Source organism: Colletotrichum acutatum (assembly GCF_030867785.1).
Source record: "Colletotrichum acutatum strain CBS 112980 chromosome Unknown BDZ83scaffold_285, whole genome shotgun sequence".
Lineage (NCBI taxonomy): Eukaryota > Fungi > Ascomycota > Sordariomycetes > Glomerellales > Glomerellaceae > Colletotrichum > Colletotrichum acutatum.
The window spans coordinates 1-20,974 of record NW_026849279.1 but is presented as its reverse complement, the minus strand read 5'-3'; the positions used below and the strand labels follow the sequence as shown (position 1 = coordinate 20,974).

The 20,974-nt window shown below is 41.4% G+C and overlaps 6 protein-coding genes across 6 annotated transcripts; 3 read left to right on the top strand and 3 right to left on the bottom strand.

Annotated features, from left to right (window-relative positions):
- Positions 1-7,101: 7,101 nt before the first annotated feature.
- BDZ83DRAFT_725128 (cutinase-domain-containing protein) lies at positions 7,102-7,974 on the bottom strand (the record flags this gene model as incomplete). Its single annotated transcript, XM_060512720.1, has 3 exons — positions 7,102-7,286; positions 7,354-7,471; positions 7,504-7,974. 3 exons carry the CDS (start codon positions 7,972-7,974, stop codon positions 7,102-7,104), a joined length of 774 nt encoding a protein of 257 aa, XP_060357272.1.
- A 1,504-nt stretch (positions 7,975-9,478) lies between these two features.
- Positions 9,479-11,686, bottom strand: BDZ83DRAFT_772806 (uncharacterized protein; the record flags this gene model as incomplete). The annotated part of the gene is made up of 5 exons (XM_060515396.1): positions 9,479-9,572; positions 9,628-10,796; positions 10,859-10,922; positions 10,987-11,292; positions 11,667-11,686. 5 exons carry the CDS (start codon positions 11,684-11,686, stop codon positions 9,479-9,481), a joined length of 1,653 nt encoding a protein of 550 aa, XP_060357271.1.
- A 744-nt stretch (positions 11,687-12,430) lies between these two features.
- BDZ83DRAFT_644948 (uncharacterized protein) lies at positions 12,431-14,113 on the top strand. The gene has a single exon (XM_060509795.1). It carries the CDS (start codon positions 12,510-12,512, stop codon positions 13,992-13,994), a length of 1,485 nt encoding a protein of 494 aa, XP_060357270.1. The 5' UTR covers positions 12,431-12,509; the 3' UTR covers positions 13,995-14,113.
- A 468-nt stretch (positions 14,114-14,581) lies between these two features.
- BDZ83DRAFT_798199 (S-adenosyl-L-methionine-dependent methyltransferase) lies at positions 14,582-16,590 on the top strand. Its single transcript, XM_060515921.1, has 9 exons — positions 14,582-14,776; positions 14,841-14,873; positions 14,950-15,043; positions 15,100-15,141; positions 15,197-15,351; positions 15,417-15,454; positions 15,517-15,654; positions 15,702-16,121; positions 16,171-16,590. The coding sequence occupies exons 1-9, from the start codon at positions 14,651-14,653 to the stop codon at positions 16,229-16,231; spliced, it is 1,107 nt and encodes a 368-aa protein (XP_060357269.1). The 5' UTR covers positions 14,582-14,650; the 3' UTR covers positions 16,232-16,590.
- A 1,065-nt stretch (positions 16,591-17,655) lies between these two features.
- BDZ83DRAFT_686434 (uncharacterized protein) lies at positions 17,656-18,603 on the top strand (the record flags this gene model as incomplete). The annotated part of the gene is made up of 3 exons (XM_060511264.1): positions 17,656-17,712; positions 17,788-18,177; positions 18,233-18,603. 3 exons carry the CDS (start codon positions 17,656-17,658, stop codon positions 18,251-18,253), a joined length of 468 nt encoding a protein of 155 aa, XP_060357268.1. The 3' UTR covers positions 18,254-18,603.
- Positions 18,456-20,276, bottom strand: BDZ83DRAFT_644939 (uncharacterized protein). The gene is made up of 5 exons (XM_060509794.1): positions 19,974-20,276; positions 19,635-19,882; positions 19,329-19,562; positions 19,188-19,262; positions 18,456-19,125 (listed from the first exon to the last, which is right to left on the bottom strand). Exons 2-5 carry the CDS (start codon positions 19,847-19,849, stop codon positions 18,717-18,719), a joined length of 933 nt encoding a protein of 310 aa, XP_060357267.1. The 5' UTR covers positions 19,850-19,882; positions 19,974-20,276; the 3' UTR covers positions 18,456-18,716.
- Between the last annotated feature and the right edge of the window lie 698 nt (positions 20,277-20,974).

The window sequence follows — 20,974 nt, the reverse complement described above, 5'->3', positions numbered from 1 at the left end:
TAGCCCGACTAAAAAAATAATCCCTAAGCTTATTATAAAAATTTATAGTATATTTATATACGGTTACTAAAAAGTTATTAAAACGTAAAAACGGATTTAATAATACTATAATAAATCCACTATATATACTAAAATTATAAAAATAATTAAGGACTGCGTAACTTATAAAAAAAGTAAAAATAGCCTATATAAGCTCTATAGCGAGCTATAACTATTATTATTATTAATAGAAGTATAGTAATTAATTTTATAGGATTTATTATTAAATTACTAAAGTTTAAAGAACTATTTACAAATATATAGTATAATAGTATTTTAGTTATAGTCAACTAATTTATTAAGTTTATCTATTTTATATTTTATAAAAAAGCTAATAGCGTAGAGGAGTTAATATATACGTTTTTTAAAGTCGTTATTATTAATTACGGTATATAAAAGAAATAGTATTTAATAGAGGCTCTTTATTTATTTTAAAGTTTTAAAGATCTTTAATTTCGTAATTTAATATAGATTATAAACTATTAACCTCTTTTTATTTATGAACTAATAGTTAAATAAAAAGAATTAATTAAATTTTCGAGATATACTTCCGTTATTATATAAATTATAATTAAAATAATTAAGTAGTATTATTATTAATAGCCTAATTCGTATATAATAGTATAGTTAATAAAAGTATAAAAAAATCCTCGTTTTATTTTAACTACGGATTCTAGTTAATAATATATAGAGAAGTATAATAAAGACTATAGGCTATAAAAGCCGTAATAAATATAATAAAACTTAGAGAACTTTAAAAAAAAGTATTTTTAAACTTTAAATTTATATATTAATATATAAAAAGAAATGCGGATAGATGAAAGATTAAGGGACTAATTTTAAAAAAGGGGATAGTATTTATTTTTTTATTATAATATTAAAACGATATAACTAAATAATAAATTAAATTATAAAAAACTTAGACCTTTTAAAATTATTAAAAAAGTTTTATTAATTAACTACGAACTAAGATTTTTAAATATAATAAAATATTACCTAGTCTTTTATATTTTATTTTTTAAACTAATATTTAAAGGTTTATATATAGAAGATTATATTATTATTAAACTTAACGAACTAAAATATAAAGTTAAACGAATTATCGATTATAAAGTTAAGAACGAAATACAAGAATTTTTAATTAAATTAAAAAATTATAAATGTAAAGAAAATATATAAGAGCCCGTTATAAACCTTTAGGACTTTTAATAGCTTTTAAAAGAATACTAAAATTAAAATTAAAACTAGAACTCTTAGTTATTATAGAATCCTAGTTAATTATATTAAAAGTATTATTAAATTAAACCTCTCGTATTATAACGGATTTTTTAAAAAAACTTACTTTTTTAAAAGGACTAGGGATAGCCCTCCCCTTTTTAAAAACTATTCTTTTTATCTTTTAAAGGCGATTTAACTTTAATAAAAATTTATTTATTTTAGCTTATACCCGACATAAAGCCTTTACCTATTAATAAAAAAGAAGCTCTTTTATTTTTTTTTTACGTTTTAAATAATTAACTTCGGTTAAAAAATAATTTATTATTTATATATTAACGAGAATAAAAAAACCTATAATAACGGAAAGGATTTATAATTATAAATTATACTAACTAACGTATTATAAAAGTAACTATAACGAGTATATTTATAGTACTTTAATTTTTTTTTAAATATTCTATATTTCTAATTAACTAAATAATAATACGAGTACGGTATAGTGATTTTAAAACTATACTTTTTTATTTTAAAAGCTAGTTTAAAACGATAATAAATCGAAGAATTAATAAATATTTTAGTAATATTTTTAAATAAGATTAAAACGGACTAATAAAGGAACTTATTAACTTATTTATAGGTCTATAGGACTAGACCTTTAGAAAAGAGATTTAATATTATAATTTAATATATATAATTAAAACTAAAGCCCGCCCCGTAGGCCCGCAGCGGCTACAGTATATTATATATATATTAAATAGAATAGATATATTATTTAAAAAAACAAAAGAACTATAGAATAAGTTATATATAAATAAAAAGGTAATTAAATAATAAAGTAATTATAGTTATTATTTAAAGTGAGCGCTTATTAAGATCTATTTAATAATTATTAATAAATAGAATATATATAGAATAAAGAATATATTTAGGAACGAGACTTATATATAGTATAGATTTAAGCCGGGCTTAAAAATAGACTTCCTATAGCTTTTTTAATAATTAATTTAATATTAGATTTTACGATTATTTTTAACTATTTTTATTAAAAACCCCTTTTAATAAAACTATAATTAATTACTAAAGCTTTATTTATTTTATAATTTATAGATATAGCTTTAAAAAAGCTATCTATAACTATAATACTATTTATTTAGCTTTTATAGCCTTAACTTTTATTAATATATTTATTACGATTCGCTAGCTATAATACCTATATTTATGCTGTAAGTTCTTTTTAAAGCCCTTTAAATTATAAAAAATACTATTCCTTTTTAATTTATAAAGTAAATACCTATTTAGTTACCGATAATCCCCGCGTTTCGCTCTATAAATAATATTCTAGTTATTAATAAATTATAAAGGGATTTTATACGCCGTTACTCGACGCTTCGTTATTTAACTTCGGTTAATAAGCTTATAGTATTTATATATAAGCCTTAGTCTTAGCGTAAGCTTTTACCTAAGCCTATACTAGTACGTATTATTTATTACTTAATATATAATTTATTTTTCTTTTTAATAATTATATTATTAGCGTATTACTTTATTAGCTAGACTTTTGTAAGCCCGAGATCACCCCTCGTATACCTAGTATATTCTAATAGCAGAGTTTTAATATAGAGCTTTTTAATTATTATATTTATAGGCCTAATTAGCTTAGTAATCTTATTCGGTCTTAGTAAACTAGATATACTAAATATAATTACCGCGCCGCCTTTTAATAATTTATTAAAATACCCGCTACTTAGTCTTAAATATATATAGGCATACTTTAAACTATAGTTATTAAAGGTGTTTAATATTATAAAGATAGTAATAGTAATTAAATTGTTTTTAATAATCCTATCTTTATTAATCTAAGCCTTATTAATGCCCCGGTCTCTAAGTCCTTTTATCGTTAGCTCTATATTACGGGTATTAATAATAATAATAATAATAAAAATAATAATAATAACGAGCTTTTCGTTACGCAAAGTTACTAGCGTAATTTTATTAATAACTTCCGCTTCTTAAGTAACCCTAACGATATACTTAAGCGTACTACTTTAACTAAATATAATACTAATATTATTATTAATATAGAGGATAATACTAGCTTAAGTATTACTTATACCTATACTAGCCGTACCGTAAAGTACTCTAAATTAAAAAAGGCTCGCTATTAAGTAACCTATACCTCTACCCTAGAAGCGCTTAATATAGATACGTCTAACTATATTACCTTTAAAGATTATATACTTACGCTATTCGCTACCCCGAGCTACGATATATTATAGGACTTAGTAAACTTTAATAAGCTTCTAACGAATATTTAATAAGAGCCTCAGGTTATTTATTATATTTATTTTATTAATAATAATAATATAGACTAGTTTAAATAGAGTAATAAGTATACCTAGGATAATAATATTACGCCGCAGGTCTTTTTCGAGGATAGAGAATACTATATCTATATCTTAAAGTCTTACGATTTACTTTATTACGTATATATAAACTAGCTTTATAAAATCGACTACTTTATATACTATTCGAACTACTTTATCGGCTTCGCTATTAAAAAAGTATACCCTTAGCTACTTACGAATACGTAATAGTTTAAGATTTTATATAATAAATATTTTAACTATATGCGGCACTTTAAAAGCGACTTTAGTAAAGGACTAGAAAATTATTTCTAATTAATATTTAATAAAAATACGTTACGTAAGCGGTAAGGCCTTATACGCGGTAATAAGCTATTTATTATAAATAAGCCTATTTATAATCCTCTTCGATATTATATTAAGATCTTTAATATTATTAACAATAACGCTAAGAACGATTATATAGATAATAAACTCGTAGCATAGTTAGACTATATTAAGTAATATTTAAAGACTGCTTTTATAGAGCGCTTTAATAATAGGTTATAGTTTACTATTTAGACCTATATAAAGAACGTTTTAGACTAGGACGGTAGCAATATAAATAACTTTATATCGCTTTAGTTCTTTTATATAAAAACGGTCTATTTAACTCTAGCCTTTAAAAAGCTTTAGTCGCTCGTCTATAAATATAAGCTTAATATAAATATACTTAAATAAGTTTGCTATTATACCGATACGGAGTAAGTAACCTTTTTTAACCTATATAACTCTCTTACTTTTAATTAAGACTTCGCTTATATTAACTATACCCTATTTAAATTTAAAGTAACGTTATCTAAAACTTTATATCGGCGTATTTATATACTTACCGATATTTTAAGGACGTATAATATCTTTTAAAATCGCTCTAAGAGGCCCCCTCTCCCCTTTATTAACTATACGCTATCTATTTTAGGGTCCGGGAAGAGTTTTATTAAAAATGCCTAGGACGAGTATAATAAAGAGAGAAGGCTTAAGCTTACTAGTACTATTACTAAGCGTTCTAACTTAATATCTATTACTCCTAAGCTTTATATTTATCGAGGCTAGGTCGGCGCTAATATTAATACTAGCGGTAGTATTAATACCCTCGAAAAGATAGTTTAAAAAAATATAGATCTCGTAGCGTTTAAGAATACTCGTATATTTATTAGTTTACCCGCGTCTTACCCTTCGGGTACTTATAAAATTATTATAAAGGGCCCTATTATTATAAAGCCCGCCCGTACTACCTATACTACCTAGACTAAGTATACTGCCAGCCCTTAGTCTATCTTCTCTAGCTCTCCTTTTAGCTATAGCTCCGACTCTAATTTAGACTCTAAACGTATTACTAACGAAGTAAAAAAGAGATTTAGAGGGCTTTCAAATATTATTATAGCTTTAAGTAATTATAATAATAATAATAACCTAGTTATAAGCGGTACTATTAATAAAATTAACCCTAAGCTTTAATAAGCTTTATTTAACTAGGCTAGTGCTTAATATATATATCGTCGTTATTAAAAGGTTACTTTTAATAACAACTTTACTAACGATAACTCTATTATTACTAAGGCCGATACTACTAAGGCCGCTAATAATAATATTACTGCGCTACCTATTAATAGTCTTGATATTTATATTAATCGATTTAAAAGTCCTATAAATACGGCTAAGGCTACTAACCCTAAGCACGGATTAAAAAAGGATATTAATAACGATGCCCTTAATAAAAAGGTCGTAATAACGCCGGAGTCTATGGCAAAGTATAGTTATAGGTTAGCTAGGGGAAGCTATATTATATACGTATTTACGTTAAGTATACGCGTACCCTTTAACTAGCGTATTTAATAAACTATCCTGTCTTTATTAATACTTAATATAAATATACTACAGAGATCTATTTAGTAAAATTCTAGCCGTTAGGATTTATAATTTAGCAATACTTCTTTTAATAATAACGATTATTACGTTAAATAATATAACCTCGATAGCTCTATATTAGCTTCCTCTCTACTTTACCTAACGATATTATTATTACCCCGTCCGATATATATTTATTCTAACGATATTAATATAGACTTAGGTATACGCTTTACCCATAACTTAACTATAACTCCGACTATATCCGGTACTGCCGCTATTATCAATAATATACTTACTTAGTACCGATATACTCGTTAAGTATTATCTTTTAAGCTTACTACCCTAATATAATAGTACTCGTATATTTCCTAGAGTATTAATATTATTATCGATATATATTACTTATTTACCCTTCTTTTTATAGCGATACTAGCTAGGTTAATACTAGTTACTATATATAGACTACACCTATTACCTAAGCTTATATTATATTTAACCTATTCTTTTCTTTTTATTATATTATATTTAATAATATTATATCGACCTAAAAAAAAAAACACCCTTTTCTATTACTTTAATACTTCTTTAGTTTATACTTTACGTATTATAATATAAACGGTTATGCTTATATCTTTACTCTATAATAGCACCCTTAAAAGGTTTTACCAGTTCTCTCTTAATTAGGTAAATACTAGGGTTAAATATATATATATATTATAATCCCCCGCGTATATTTAGTTTATAACTTGCTACTATTAATATACTAATATAATTATATATATAGGTATTAATATACTAATACGGTATTAAATACGTAGTGCACTAGCGTACCGCTAATATTATATTGACTTAGGGGCTCGTAGTAGTAGTGTATAGGTCCTACTATTAGAGGATATACTAACTACTACTATAGACCCCGAACCTCCTTTTCTTATCTCGATACTATATAGACGGCTCGTTTATTAGTCTAATCGACCTGGGACCTTCTTACGATATTATTATTTTATATAATATACCTAATTCGATATAGTGTTTCCTATAGAGGGCCGTCCAGGGCATGTTGGCATGAAATAGCGGCATGTACGCATGGACTTCCCTAACTTATATGGTAATAGTACCCCCTACATTACCACTAATGAAGAAACCGTATGCGTTGGTCTCCAAATGGGCAGGAGCTAAGCGGCTTATATAGAGGCAGCAAATACCTTTGGAATTGACCATCACATAGCTTCACTTGCCTCATAAATTATTCATCGCGCAACAAGAAGTGGCATCCTGGGGACTGGAGGGTTCATTTTGGTAGGATATCCACGCTGCCGAAGACCGAGTAAGGAAGGTAATTGATCGGATGGAGCTAGCAGCAGAAAGTCTGCTAGCACCTTAAAGACACGACCACCCATCTTCGGCATTTTGGTAAGACGAGTGCCCGATTCCGTTTTGCTCTTTATGTGACACACTCGTTGGTATTATGTTGTCATTAAAATTGAGAGTTACTTAGGTGGGGGTGTCGGCCCAGGAATCCTGAACCAAGAAATAGTAATTCCCTCAATCCTCCCAAAGTCTCATCTTGGACGTGTAATCATTACATGCCTTACGCAACGAGGCCGGCAACGAATGCAGCCGCGGCCGGGGCATCTTGCTCGTAGTTCCTGTGGTCGGCAGTGATAATGATCCCGCCGTCGCAGATGTTGTCGCCGTCGTGGCAAATAACCTTGACCTTGGAGGCAGGGATGCTGCCAACAGGCTGGCCATCGAACGGGTCGCCGAAGATGAGAACTACATAGTACAAGCTGTCAGCAAGCAGATCTCTGTAATGTTTAGATAAGAAATTCTGTAGACGTACCGGCAGAGACGCGGGCTGTCTGGGCCGCGGTGAGCTTGGACGCAGCGTTGTGGACGAGCTGGCCACCCTGGCTGTAGCCGGACATGACGATCTTGGTGCTGGGGCACTGGGTAACAGCCTGAGGAGAGCCTGTTAGCTTGAACAAATAACCTGCATGAAGGGTCTTAAACTTACGCGAGCAACCAAGTTGGCCATGGTGGTGCTGCCAGCTGCGTCGCCGCCAGCGAGGAAGCCGAGAATGCTAGCGGAGTAGTCGACACCCTGGACAGCCAAGTTGGAGGTTCCGACGAGACCGGCAAGGGCGTTGAAGAAGACGGGTCCCTCGGAGCCGGCCTCACCAACGTTGCCGGACTGGGTGGTGCCACGAGCCCAGATCAAAGTGACCTTGCGGCAAGCCGTGCCGTCGGTGAGCTGGTTGAAGGTGTCGCCGTTGTACTGACGCTTGGAGATCGCGGGGCTAAGAGCGGCGGTCTCTTCGGGCTTGACGGAGTAAGCGGCATTGTAGTAAGCCTCAAGCTCGGCGATGGGGAAAGACCCAATCTCGCTGCGAGCGACGGGAACGCTCTCGAGAGGGGCGGCGAGGGCCGTGGAGGCCGCGAGGAAGAGGAGGCTGGCCTTCATTGCGACAATTCGGGGACGTTGGCAGCTGCTGGGCCTGGGTTGCTTTGAGTAGCAGGAGGGACTTGTCGGGCTTGGAAGTCTGGAGCTCTGAAGATCTCTCGTGATGCTGGATGTCGGGGAACAGAAGCTACTTTATATGCCCTCAACTCCATCCCCCGCAACTATGCGGAGCTTCGCACCTGTTCGTGATCGAGATGGGCGCGCCTCACGCGCCGGGAGGGTTGCTGGGCCAAGCCTTGGCTGTCGTTGTTTGCTTCAGTCCCTCTCTCAGTTTGCAATGCGTCGCAGGGCCAGGGCCAGCATCGACCATTGGTGTCCACCAACGGTGTAGCAGTGCGACTTGAAGGCTTGGCCCGAGCCCCATGTCGGCCAGTGCATGGCTTCTTGACGCCTGCCATCCAGTGCCATTGACCAGTCAGACGAGTGCATAACCAGGAACGTCGGTCTTCTAAGAGGAAGCTGGGACGTCTGGAGCAAGTTTGCCCAATTTGTCCTGCAGATTGACTAGCCCACTATAGCACCTCGGCCCGCACCGGTCTCCGTTTGTGCAGCTGATATTGAGTTGTCAAAACTCTTGGATGCCTTGAGGGAATCGTCAAGGGGATAGCGGCGGCCACGGCCTGCGCGGATGACAGCTGTAGGTGAAGTCTGGAGTTGGAAGTGATCATCGTGACTCTGATAGTGACCCCATGGCGTCATGATGCAACCTGATAGGCCCGGCAGTTCGCAGTAAATCTCGGAACCGGGGGGCGCACACCAAGCCACCAACCTGTCATTGAGTCCCGTGGCAGCTAAGGGTTGCGCTGACCGGCTCCCAGACGGGGCCAATGTGACATCGCCTCGGGGATGTCGGCCGATTGAAGGTAAGCATATCGGCGTCGAATCCTGAATCGTAACGGAGTTCTGCCGCTCATCGCGGGGTAATCGGGGCGCTTGTGATAGGAGATTAGGGATTGGATATCACGAAGAACACGTGGGTTGCGAGCCGAACATTGACCTTCCACTTTGATGGTGGAGTCCCGCCCCCAGGAGCTTGAGGGTGGGAGCTATGAATAATGATGTACGGCCGCCGGGCGGTAAAGCAGCTTGGCAATAGGAATCAGTTGCTTAACTGGCGTAATTGATGGCCTCTTTGGGCGTTAGCTGAAAGTTAAACAGCGGGACCCGCCGAAAGCTTCGCATTGATTACATACTACAGGACAAAGAAAGAGTAATACGCGGCTCTGATTATGATATTGATAACTTAAGCAATTGACCACAGGTGGTTTTATTGAGTTTCGCTTCATAGTCTTTGTGGGTTGCAAGTCAGGTTACGGTGGGGCTTTAATGAATCCGGAACCAGACAAGAAGTTTCTTTGGTGGAGGTTTCACTCACCCACAAAGAACCCAGAGCAGCGATATCAATGTCGAGTTGGAAACAATCAGAAACCATAATTTGTCTCAGTGTAGTATATTTACTTCAACACAACGTTTTCCAACCCCACTTTAATAACTCTACTCACCCTCAACCAATGACACTCTTGATGTCAAGTTCAATTGATGGAACTGTACTCGAGTTACCAAGCATCACAAACGTAATGTTCCAGAATTCAAAGCCACTGCCTGATGTCAGTACCAGGTTCCGAGGGACTTTTGGAGATGAAGTGAACTCACTGAATGATTGAACAGGTACCGCCAACAAGGCCACAGAATCCAATTTCCGGCTGTGGATTCACTGAGCCACTTACGCTGACTTGTATCCCTTCAAGATCGTTGAACCCAGAGATGTCTCTCTTCCCGCTGAGGGGATTGGAGCTCACAAGAAATGTGAAAATGCTGGTAGAATTGCCGCGGGGGTAAGACAAGCTGAGATGCCCAGGACTAACATCCACATTCAAAGCCTCTTCAGTGCCATGGAGAACGGCATAGCCGACGCTGCCGTCGTTTCTAGCCCACTGCACCACTGCGGTGGACCATTGAGAAGGATCTTCGCGAGGACCACCGAGTGTGTCCTCATCATAAGACTCGGCTCCAATAGTAAGGTTGGCTGACAGCCAGGTCGTGATATTTCGGGGAACGGAATCGTGAGGGGGCGAGAAAGCGGCCGTCTCATACATGTGCTCGCCAGGGAATACGGTAAGCTTCTCCACAACGTCCGATGGTACAAGAGCATCATGAAAGGGTGCCAAGACAGAGATGAGCGGCGCGTATTCGAAGTCGTCTGCATGCGCCATGCTCCAGGTTTGTGAGATGCCAGGAGCCCTGTCTTTACCGACGAGAGACCAGATGTAGATGTTGATGATGGCGACATATTGGTTCATGTCGAAGCCGTAAGTCCTATCCCATGGTCCGGCAACGTTGCGGAGGTTGGCATTGTACATGGAACCGATGGATTCCCAAATGGCTTTGATCATGCGAGCACCATGCTGGCCCATCAGTGACGAATCAGAAGGCATGTACTTGGCCCATAGGGTAAGCGAATAGATGCTGACCCCTGCGTACGTTGGGCTGTTAAATTCAGAGAGTGTGCTGTTTCGGTCAAACAAGTCCAAGATCTCTTGGGCGTACAGTTCGCCGGCAGCCGTCATATTTGAGTTGTTGAGAGTATGACCTGTCCACCCGGTAGCAATGGCGCGCATGATGGCTGGGTTGCTGTAGGAAGGGTAGAGATTGTCATCATCAACTCCACCAACACGGTAGCTGTCTCCGATGGTGTTGTTGTACATGCTTTCAAGAATAAGATCCTGGACGTCGCTTGAAAGAAGATGCCTAAACTCTTCATAAATGACGATGAGAGTTGTGCCAATAAAACCTCGCCAATTAGGGTCCCAAGTATTGTAGATCTTCAAAAAGTGGTCAGCATCACAATCGAATTAGGTATGTGCACGAGGAGAAACATGTTTACGCTCTTGGGATACGCCGCTGTACCAACAGTTGGCTCCTCTGGATAAACAGTGTAGTCGCCATACCTGAACAAAACTCTGTTGTAAGTTGATAATCATCTTGAGACTCTTGATAGTAAAGGCAACTCACCATTGTTCCTCAAGAATCTTCTTCTGATCTCGGATTACGTTCTTGATAATTTTGGTGGCCTGAGCCACATCGTCGCCAATGTTACGCTGCAGGAGGCCAGTTGCGTACCACACTGATGATCGTGTCTCGTGCTTTCCTGCCGCAAGTGGGTAGTAGAAGAAATAAAGATAGCCGGCAGCAGGGTCGTAGATCTTATCCAAGAAATCCATGGACTCGGTGAATAAGTCCTTTGTGAAGCCCGATAACTCAACTGCAGTGGCCTGCTGCTTCAGGCCCAAGGCGCTGAGAAAGCCTACCGCAACGAGACTCTTTTTCGACAGCCACATTTTAGACAAAATCTCAATCTCTTTTGGGTCATAGATGAGGAAAGCGCGTTGGAATACTATTGCTACAAATCCGTTTAACTCCTCATCTTCACTTATAATGTTTACAGTCCGGCAAAGACCGGTACAGCAGTATCACAGATCAGTGCCGGCTTCGGCGAGAGCGAGTCGTTCTCTTGAGCGAACATCTCGGATCGTCTCCTCACAGTACATGCCATTGTTACTCCAGAGAGGGGGTCTTGTGGAGGCATATTGAATGGTGGGGGATCGTCCTTGGCTGGTTACATGCCGATTTCGACGTTCTGACAAGCCTCTGTGTGCCTGTGCTGGCTCGTAGCGCGATTTGTACATGCATGCCGTTTAACCGAGACAGCCATGATAGTAATAATGGTTTTTCTCCTGCTAGCTCGGAATCCTGCGATCGGCAGATAGTGCTCGGACTCCCGAATGCGAATACCGGTCGATACACCGGACGGTTCCGGGCCGGTTGCCCGATCGGTGGGAAGCCGGAACTGGTCCTCTTAACATGAACCACTGCCGGAATTGAATAGGCCGGTAGGTGGAAATCCCTTGGATCAGTGGTGGAGCTATATTCAAGAACAGCCATTCGGATTCAATTCGTCAGCTGATAACACCAATCCGGAGATAGAGGAAGTATCTAGTAATCTTCTTTTTGCCAACCCTGAACCGGCTAACGTCCGGGAACGCCAACTTGTTGTTCTTTAAGGACTTTGCTTAAGTCACTCGACTGACTTCACTTGAACATTACCAGAATTGAGGACCACCAACTCCGGCTTGCCTTTTCCGCCTTTCGTTCGAGTTTCTATCCGTCACAAGAATATGCTTGCCCGAAGGGGATATTAGACACGAAAAGAAGCAATACGATAATGGAAGATGCTACTTTAATGGCACTTGTCGACTAGCATCGACACTTCGCTTCATTCTATGATATAGCATAGGCACCTTAAAGTAGTATGGATAACTTCAGATACGGGTACAATAGCCAAGACCGGAAAAGGGAAATTGCATTTCGTTATATTGTTAATCCGAATCGGTTCTGTGTGCGTTTTGAAGTGGTACGATTGTATAGGTGGAGATCACGCAACTCCCCATTATTGCGTGAGCAAGAAATACACGACGCCTGAACCGTTTAGGCATTTACTGCTTCCATCATCCATCCAAAAACATATACATTCAATCATGGACGTTGATGCCGAATTCCATACTTTTGTCATTGATGACTTCGGGCCGTCAGTACGGGTACAGGTGCCGAGCACCGCCGAGGGCCTCGCCCGATTTAACCAAGCATTTCTAGACCCACAGAAAAGAGCCTATGTGCAGTATGTCGACTTTCATATCGTTCTACCAACAATTAGTCACAAACGTATCAAGAAAGTTCAGAGCAGCAAGGAGGCAGCGGAAAATGACGCGATATTCACAAGAGCTATTGTGACTTTTCTTTGCCGGCTGGCTAAGTGGGAACGTCGACGGTACGGTCCTGGCATCAACCTGAAAATCGCAGTGGAGTCGCCAACGGACAGGCTAGTGGAGGAGATGGAAGAGGATGGCGAACTGAGGAACACTCACAATCACCGGACTGCGCCAATATGGCAAATAAGAGACCACTTTCGCTACCTGCGTTTCGACCACAGTCTCTTATCACCATCCGCCTCGGGCCTGGCAAAGCTACCGCAGGTGCCGTGTGTGTCTGAGTTCGAGTTTGACGGTGGGCCTGGTGGACGAAACTTTCACCCGGACGCAATTTCCGCCATATCAAGCACACTTGTATCTGCTAGGAAGATGGAATGGAGATTCAGCCTCCCGACACGCCGACTGATGGGTGCCCGCAGGGAGATCCGATCTTGCCTTGGGAACGCCCTACTCAAGACATCGTTCCCGAGCGTGATGGAGTTCAGGATCAAGGTCGACGACAGGGATCCCATGGACGAAACCTACAATATCGAATCTTTACTGGGTAATGATGAAGAAGCAGATACCTTGTCTCTAGGCATCCGCCGCTTGTGTCAACTTCCCACCCTTCGACAACTACACTTGGAAACACTCTGGATCTTATCGCCAGTAGCGTTTGGGTCTCTTGAAAACCAGCCAGATATCCATTGCCCCTCGTTGGAGTACCTTTACGTCGACTGTTCAACATCGACGCCTGATGGTAAATACATGCTTACCGGGGACCAAAGCAAGGCCTTGGCCGATGATGGTGGGTATGGTCTCGAGCACGACGAGAAGATCGCTACCTTCGATTCGGATGACTCCGACACCTCCGATTTTCAACCAGATTTTGAATGGTCTAGACAGGCTGGCGAGTTTCCGGGACGATGGTATAGATACACACCCGAACCAGAAACGTTTACAGCCATGGCTACATCATTTGTCGGAGCTGTTGATAGGATGCCGTCATTACGTCGGATGGACATTCATTTTGGCGGTACGTCAACGACAACGAGAGCGCCTTTGGACATGTTGTATTTTGCACCTGGTGAACCAAATCGAGGTGCAAGTCAGCTCAATGGTCGCAAAGCATTTGACGAGGAAAACGCAGGCCGTCCTAGGTGGTTCTTCCTCGGAGGCCGCAATTTTGACAAAAAATGGGATATCTCCGAAGAGTTAAAGGAGGCGTGCCAAGGAAGGTCTGGCCTAGGACGAGTTCATTTTGCTACGAACTGATTTGAGCAGAGTTCCAAGGCCACAGTATCTATCTCCATCAACTAGTACATTGACCCTTCCGCTAATAAATCGCGTCACTCCTATGATAGAGTGTTCATACTCCTTCTATAAAACTTGAAGGTAATCTAGACCTCTCACGGGTAACGGTGACATGTTGCTGCCGAATTCAAGTTGCATGCCTAGGTTCAAATTTGGCTCATTCCCAGGTACGATGAGATGTGAACCTCTCTCAATAATTCAGAAAGCTTATTTCATTACGGAACAACTAGTCTTGAATGCGAGAGATTCGAATGTATAGCCTTCTCGCAGCGGAAGGAAATTGGCCGTAATTAACCACTGGGCTTCTACCAAAATGGTGGCAAGATGGCCAAGACGTTGGAACAATGCCCGCCACATTGATGCATATGCGTGAACGCCCGTTAGTGGAACAAATACCCACTAGAAGTCTTGGAAATGGCATGATTCTGTATGCCACGTTTCATTTTTGGAAGAAGAGGGGTAAGCATTGATCGAAAGCTCGTGGCTCGTCACGAACCGAGGGAAAGGTTGGTAGGTATTTGCAATTGAGATATTAACAGCCGGCTTCCTTTCCCAACATCGACACTCACCACCTGACCATAAATAAGTGAGGTAGTGAGTCCACTTGCTGTATTAGAATGATAAATGCCATGGCTCATCTTACATACGCCGCCAATGCCGAGCCTTCTAGCCAGCATAACTCAACACTCTACAGTATGCCTCCAGTGGACGACAACGAAGATCTGATTGTAGACGACCAGGAGGTATCAATGAACGCTTTGTACTCCACGAGATTATACCTTTACTGAAAATTATCTAAATGAACAGATCACTGAAGATGTCAGCTCAATCTCTGGCAACGTAAGTCAGATAGTATTGGCATGATCTCGTGCCCCCAACTTCAGCACGCAGTGCATCTTAGCTGATACCGAAGCAGAGTACTATTGAATCATCCAATACAAGTGTGGCAAGCTCAGTGCTTGATTACCGCCTCGAAAACGGACGAACATATCACAAGTATAAAGATGGCAGTACGTTCTGAGCGAAGATATTTGACCTGAGACATATTTAGGCTAATTGTTTGTAGAATATTACGTACCCAACGACGAAAAGGAGAAAAACAGACTCGGTGTGGTCTTGGAACTGAGAAGATTTATCAATAAGACTGTACTAACGGACAGTAGACTTACAACACAACATGTTCCTCCTCATGTTCGACAACAAGCTTGGGTCCGCCCCGCTGAACGAGAGAGGTACAAAAATTGGGCGGACACTAGATCTCGGCACTGGAAGCGGGATATGGGCCATGGAGTTTGGTGATGAACATCCTGAAGCGGAGGTGAGCAGTCCGATTCTCCGATCGATCTACATGATATTTGAACTCACAGAAATGCTCAATGCCAGGTTCTTGGTATCGATCTTTCCGCAACGTGGCCAAATTAGTACGTCGTCAAGCCGTTTCAGTTTCGATTCTTCTGGTAAGGCATATCTGACTAGCTTTTAGCATGGGACCGAACGTGAAATTCGTGATAGATGACCTTGAGGAACCCTGGACTTATGCCAAGCCGTTTGATTATATCCATAGCCGCATGATGGCGTCTTCCATCGGCGATTGGGAGACGTACATACAGAGATGCTTTGAGTCAGTCAGGAGGAGCCTTCCGTTGCTTCCTTGCTAACAAACTCTAGCAATCTGAATGCTGGCGGATATCTGGAACTCAATGAGTTCGACATCATTCCCACGTCCGACGACGGAACGTTGAGGAAAGATTCCGCAATGCTGAAGTCATCTCAAATGATTAGAGAAGCTGCAGCAATATTTGGACGACCATTCCGGGATGTTGTAGGATTAGCAGACCTGATGAGGGGCATTGGCTTCAGGGATGTCTACATCAAACGATTCAGATGGCCAACCAACGCATGGCCTAAAGACCCTAAACACAAGGAGTTGGGACTGTGGAATAATGAGAACATCACAACCGGGTGGGAAGGCTTCTGCATGGCGCCTTTTACGAGAGCGTTGAACTGGACGAGGGAAGAAGTTCTGCTGCTCATGGACCAGGTTCGCCATGAGTTCAACGACAAAAGCATTCATGCATACTTCAATGTGTAAGAAGAAGCTCTGAATCGCAGATAGACCCTTGCTAACAGTGCTTAGTTGGTCGATCCACGGCAGGAAGCCTACGGCAGATGAGATAGGCTTCGGGGAGGATAACTGAGTGATTTGTGGTATTTGTAAATGGTTCATCTGCCCGTGCTAGTCTCTATCCGATCTCATCTTCGGACTTATGATCACTCCCTCAAGTACGAATCCGAATTGCGGCAGGTTCAGGCCGCGAAAGCTGGTGCGTGGGTTGCTAGTTGAGATTGAATTCGAGCTTGCATCTATAACGCAGTTCTGTTACATGTTATATCGTTTCAGACGAAGTTCTGACGAAGTTCTGCTGATAATTAGGCGGAAATCCATCCTAAACTTTCTTTCCTTGCTCAAGTACCAGACTCCCTTTGCGATCTTCGCTCGCTGGCCACTCTGCGCGCTGGCTGTACTGTCCACATTGGCCACCTCCAGCAAATTTGGTACTTGAGGCTGGGTGCTCAGTAATATTGTAACCAGATCCCGCATGATGCCGAAGCATGCTAGTTCTATTATGCCCATCGATTTCATTAAACTCGTATCGTGTGGCTCTTTGAAATGCCTATCTGATTGTATTAGAAACAGAACATATTGTGGCGCCATTCTGTCAAGCTTGAATTAAGCATCTGGGGTTTGAATGGTCTCGGTTGAGACTGCCGTCTCAGAGACTTGGCTGGTAAGCCCTTATTGAATATATGCTTTTCGTCCAGTGTCGCAGCCTTGGCGGCTTCTTCCCATCTGGGATGCGACACGTTCCCGAGTCAAAGTTTATTTCGAGTCTCTCTTTTTCGGGGAATTTGGGCAAATACCCTTCCGATGTCGACATGCTCATGCGGACCCAACGCTGTGGTTCCGATACCCTCGGATCCCCCGATTCATGCTTGGAGCGATCATGGTCGTCCTTGCAGCTCGACGCCCGCCAATGACATGCGGTCCTCAGTTTCATCCTAAAACAACTTGCTCTGCTATCATCTGAAGTCGATTTCTCTTGGGTGTTCCCCAACGGACATTAGAGTTGGTGATTATCCGCTGATCGCAGGGAATGTCTTGGCGTTGGCAGATTTCCGAAAGTTGGAGGCGAGTCGGAGTGTAAGCCATATGACTCGCCTGATGCTGCTGGCGACAGCTTCATTGACCAGATGAGCTCGAGCCTGCATGATCAAGTCAAGATTACACTATCACTGAGTGCCGGAACTTTCCAGCCAAGTAAACTAGGTTTGACTGCGACGTTTACGTCGTCTGAGATGCCGCTTCACCAGGGACCACCTCACGAGGTCGGTCACTTAGCACTTGAGTTGCTAACTCCCAGCATCTTGCGTCGATCAAAGAAGATGAGTATAAAACTGTCGGCAAACCCAACTGCATTCGGTATTCTGTTCCAGTCATCACACCACCCAATCATTACTTTACTGTCTCTTCCATAACATCCGACAGGATTCGGATCTCTATCACTTTGCTTACTTAATCTCACAAGACAATCATTCAACCTCAATCCTTACATCATTAAACATGCGTCTTACACTCGCTTTCCTTCTCTTCTTGGTTGCTCTCACTGTGGCTCTTCCAGTAGCCAATCCCGCCAACAACAAATCCTCCACCACCAAGGCAACCACCAAGGCAACCACTAAAGCACCCACCAAGGCAACAAACACAAAGCCCTCTTCTGATAAGAAGAAACTTGAGAAGGGCATCAAAGATAATCTTAAAGCCGGCGACAAGGAGATCTCTGCCACTGAGAAGGCACAGAACGCTGCCAAGAAGAACGACGCCAAGGGCCTGAAGAAGGACGAAAAGAAGATCAATAGTGCGCTGGATGAGGCAACTAAGGATCGCCAGAAGAATCAGAAGATCGCTGGTAACAAGGACCCTGCCCTGACAAAGGGACTCGGAAAGGTCGAGAATGCGCAGAAGGGTGCGAAGCAGACAGTCAATGGCTTGACTGGCGACCCTAAGAAGGATAAGGGGTCGTTGGACAAGCTCGATGCCACTTTCAAGAAGGGCAAGAAGACTAACGAGGAGAACCTGAAGGAGGTAAGCTATACCGAACAGGATACCTTAGCGTTTCTGACTAACACCGTTCTATTAGGCCAAGAAGAACTTTAACTAGTCCCATGGCATTGACTCTGATAGGTTCAACTGCTTGTTCTACCGTTGCAGAAGATATGGAAAGTCCCTGGATTAATTTAGTTCTAAGGGGATCATAGAGAATCATCAGTTGACAGGCAATTTGAAAGCTTTTCTAGGTACATTTATCACGAAGCGAGGATCCAAGTGGAAGACATGTATAGTAGAAAGTTGCTTGACTCCTCTAAGTGAGGGACCCTTAAGCGGTCGTATCTATATACCGTACGAAGTGGGCAGTCATCTCGTAGTAAGCGGTATCGTACGGCAGTAGATGGGCAGCGCCACATGTGGCGTTGCGACAACATTGAATCCACTAGGTACATAGTCAAAGAAGAAGATTGAAGCTGATTTCATTCGTTTTCCAAGCGCTCCTAATATATGACGCAAACGGCTCCCCAAACAAAAACCATTCATTTTCAATTCCATTGATTTACCGTGGGAGGTATTCAAAATGTTCCCTGAAAGTACTCGGCAACCTGGGGTGGTAGTTGGCGATATGCTTCAAGCTTTCCATCGATGATAAGATCTTCAACAGTTGCCTTCTTGTATCCTTGGACCTCCCAGATATCGTTCCCAACCATTTCGGCTTGCTGGCCAGTGCCCCATATCTTACGGCAGTACCAAGCCAGGGTGAAGAGACTACCTGATTTGAGCCCTTCTTCGACTTCGGAATTGACTCTCTCGAGACTCAAGGAGGAGATGCTAGGAGGAGCGCCGTGCTTCTTTTCCAACGTAGTAGCAACGTGCTCTCCAGTGACCTTCAGCTCCGAAATTGAGATTGACCTATTTTGAAGCTGAGCAACTGGCGTCGAAGCGAAGATAGCAGCATATGCCGCGGCCACGTAGTTCCTAGTGCTAAACGTCACATTGTTAGGGATTTGACTTTGCTTAGTCTTTTGATATTAGCTGAGACGTACCATAAGTCCACAATTTCCTTGTCACTGTTCCCCGAGTACACGATTCTGTTACCGGGCAAGTCTACGCCCATGCCACTACCATGTCGATGTTCTAGTCAGCCAAGCAGAAGTTAGAAGGAAAGCAATGGAAGAGTATCTTACGGAGTGTTCAGCGCAAACTCGGCAAAATTCCCAAGCAATACCAGCGTCGTTGGTATACCAGCAGCGATAGAGGCCTCCTCAACTTGACGCTTGGCCTTGTTGACGCCGACCTTCAATCCTTGTTCGTCGTATCTGCCCGCAAGTTCTGAAGGCGAAAACAGCTTGACTTCCGTCTTGGGTATAGTCTTGACAAAAGCATGTTGTCGCTCAACGCCTTCGTGCCCGACGAGGGAGCTTGAGACTGTCAGAACTTTTGGTCGGCATGGGCTGAAACCGAATTGTATCTCGAGGCCGAGGAATACTTACATTACGATGTCAATGTCATGGAGGGCATCTATGAGTGCTCTCTCGTCGTTGACATCCACCTCCACACAGTCGACGGAGGCGGGTAGGCTTGAGATATCGGACCCTGGTCGATAAATGATTCGAATTGGTGCTCCTGAAGCAATCAAGGCTTCGGTTATTTTCGAGCTTGCCCAGCCTCGATGACCGTAGATGGCGATACGATTGAAAGATGGCATAATGGGACTGAAAAATGAGACCGGCTTATATTACTTGGCCAAGTAGTTCAGAGACACATGTACTTGCGTAGAGGAAGTGGATAGACGAACGAGAGGCAGGAAGGCAACTTATCTATCAACTTACCATCGTAGATCTGTCTTCCAAGGCATCCACTTGAGCTACCATTTGTGAGACCTGACTAGAAGCAAGATTGGTTACTCTGCGTGGTGGGACTATGGAGACCTCCCCAGTCTCTGGTTAACGAAAACGAGGTGCATCAGCCGCCGTGCCACCTTCGTCATGATAAATGATGATATCCATACACCCGACTTCCCCGCTCGCTGTGTCACCAGCGGGAACATTACTTTTCCTACCGTATCTATGCAACAAGACTGATTCAATTGGACAGCTTTGGGTGGATATAACCGCAGCCGTCTTCTGAGCAAATTTTGCCTTGGTATGCTAATGGGAAACAGTGGGTGCGATTCGATGATTACTAATTTGCAGGTATTAGTCAAGCTGACACTACCCGGGCGTCTTTGCTTCCGATGGACTGTAGTCTGTTCGGATTTGCCAAAAGATTCATCATGATCATCAAAGCCTGCCGTATTTGGTTAACAGCCGGGTTGCTGTTCCACGGAGAGAACATTACATATTTAAAATACTAAGACTTATTTTACCAAGGGCATTTGCTTTCACACATTCATCTCATGCAGTAGCCAAATGGTCGGACTGACGCCCGGAACTTTATTATCTCAAGACGTTTCTTAATGTTTTGACTGTAGAAATCTCTATCGTAGGGCCGGTTTTCGGGGGTTAATTTGACGTCAACGTTATGATGCACGTACTTTGTATTCTGAAAGCTTTTGCAGCTAAGTAAGCTTTTGGAGCCTGAGCCCCGGTGACATGGCTCAAAATTGTGACTCTTACACTCGGAAAAGCCGATTTGCACATGGACCAGATCTCCGGTGGTCGAAGTGTGTGCCGATATTCATCAGACAGATGCTTATAATGCTATGTATAGGAGCTCAATAGGATGAACAGCATAGATCTTCTCAAACTGCGCCTAGCAAAGGGGAATACGAAGCCATCATAGTGAAATGTTCAGGCTACATAGTCATAAGGTCGTAAGTGTTATACGATGC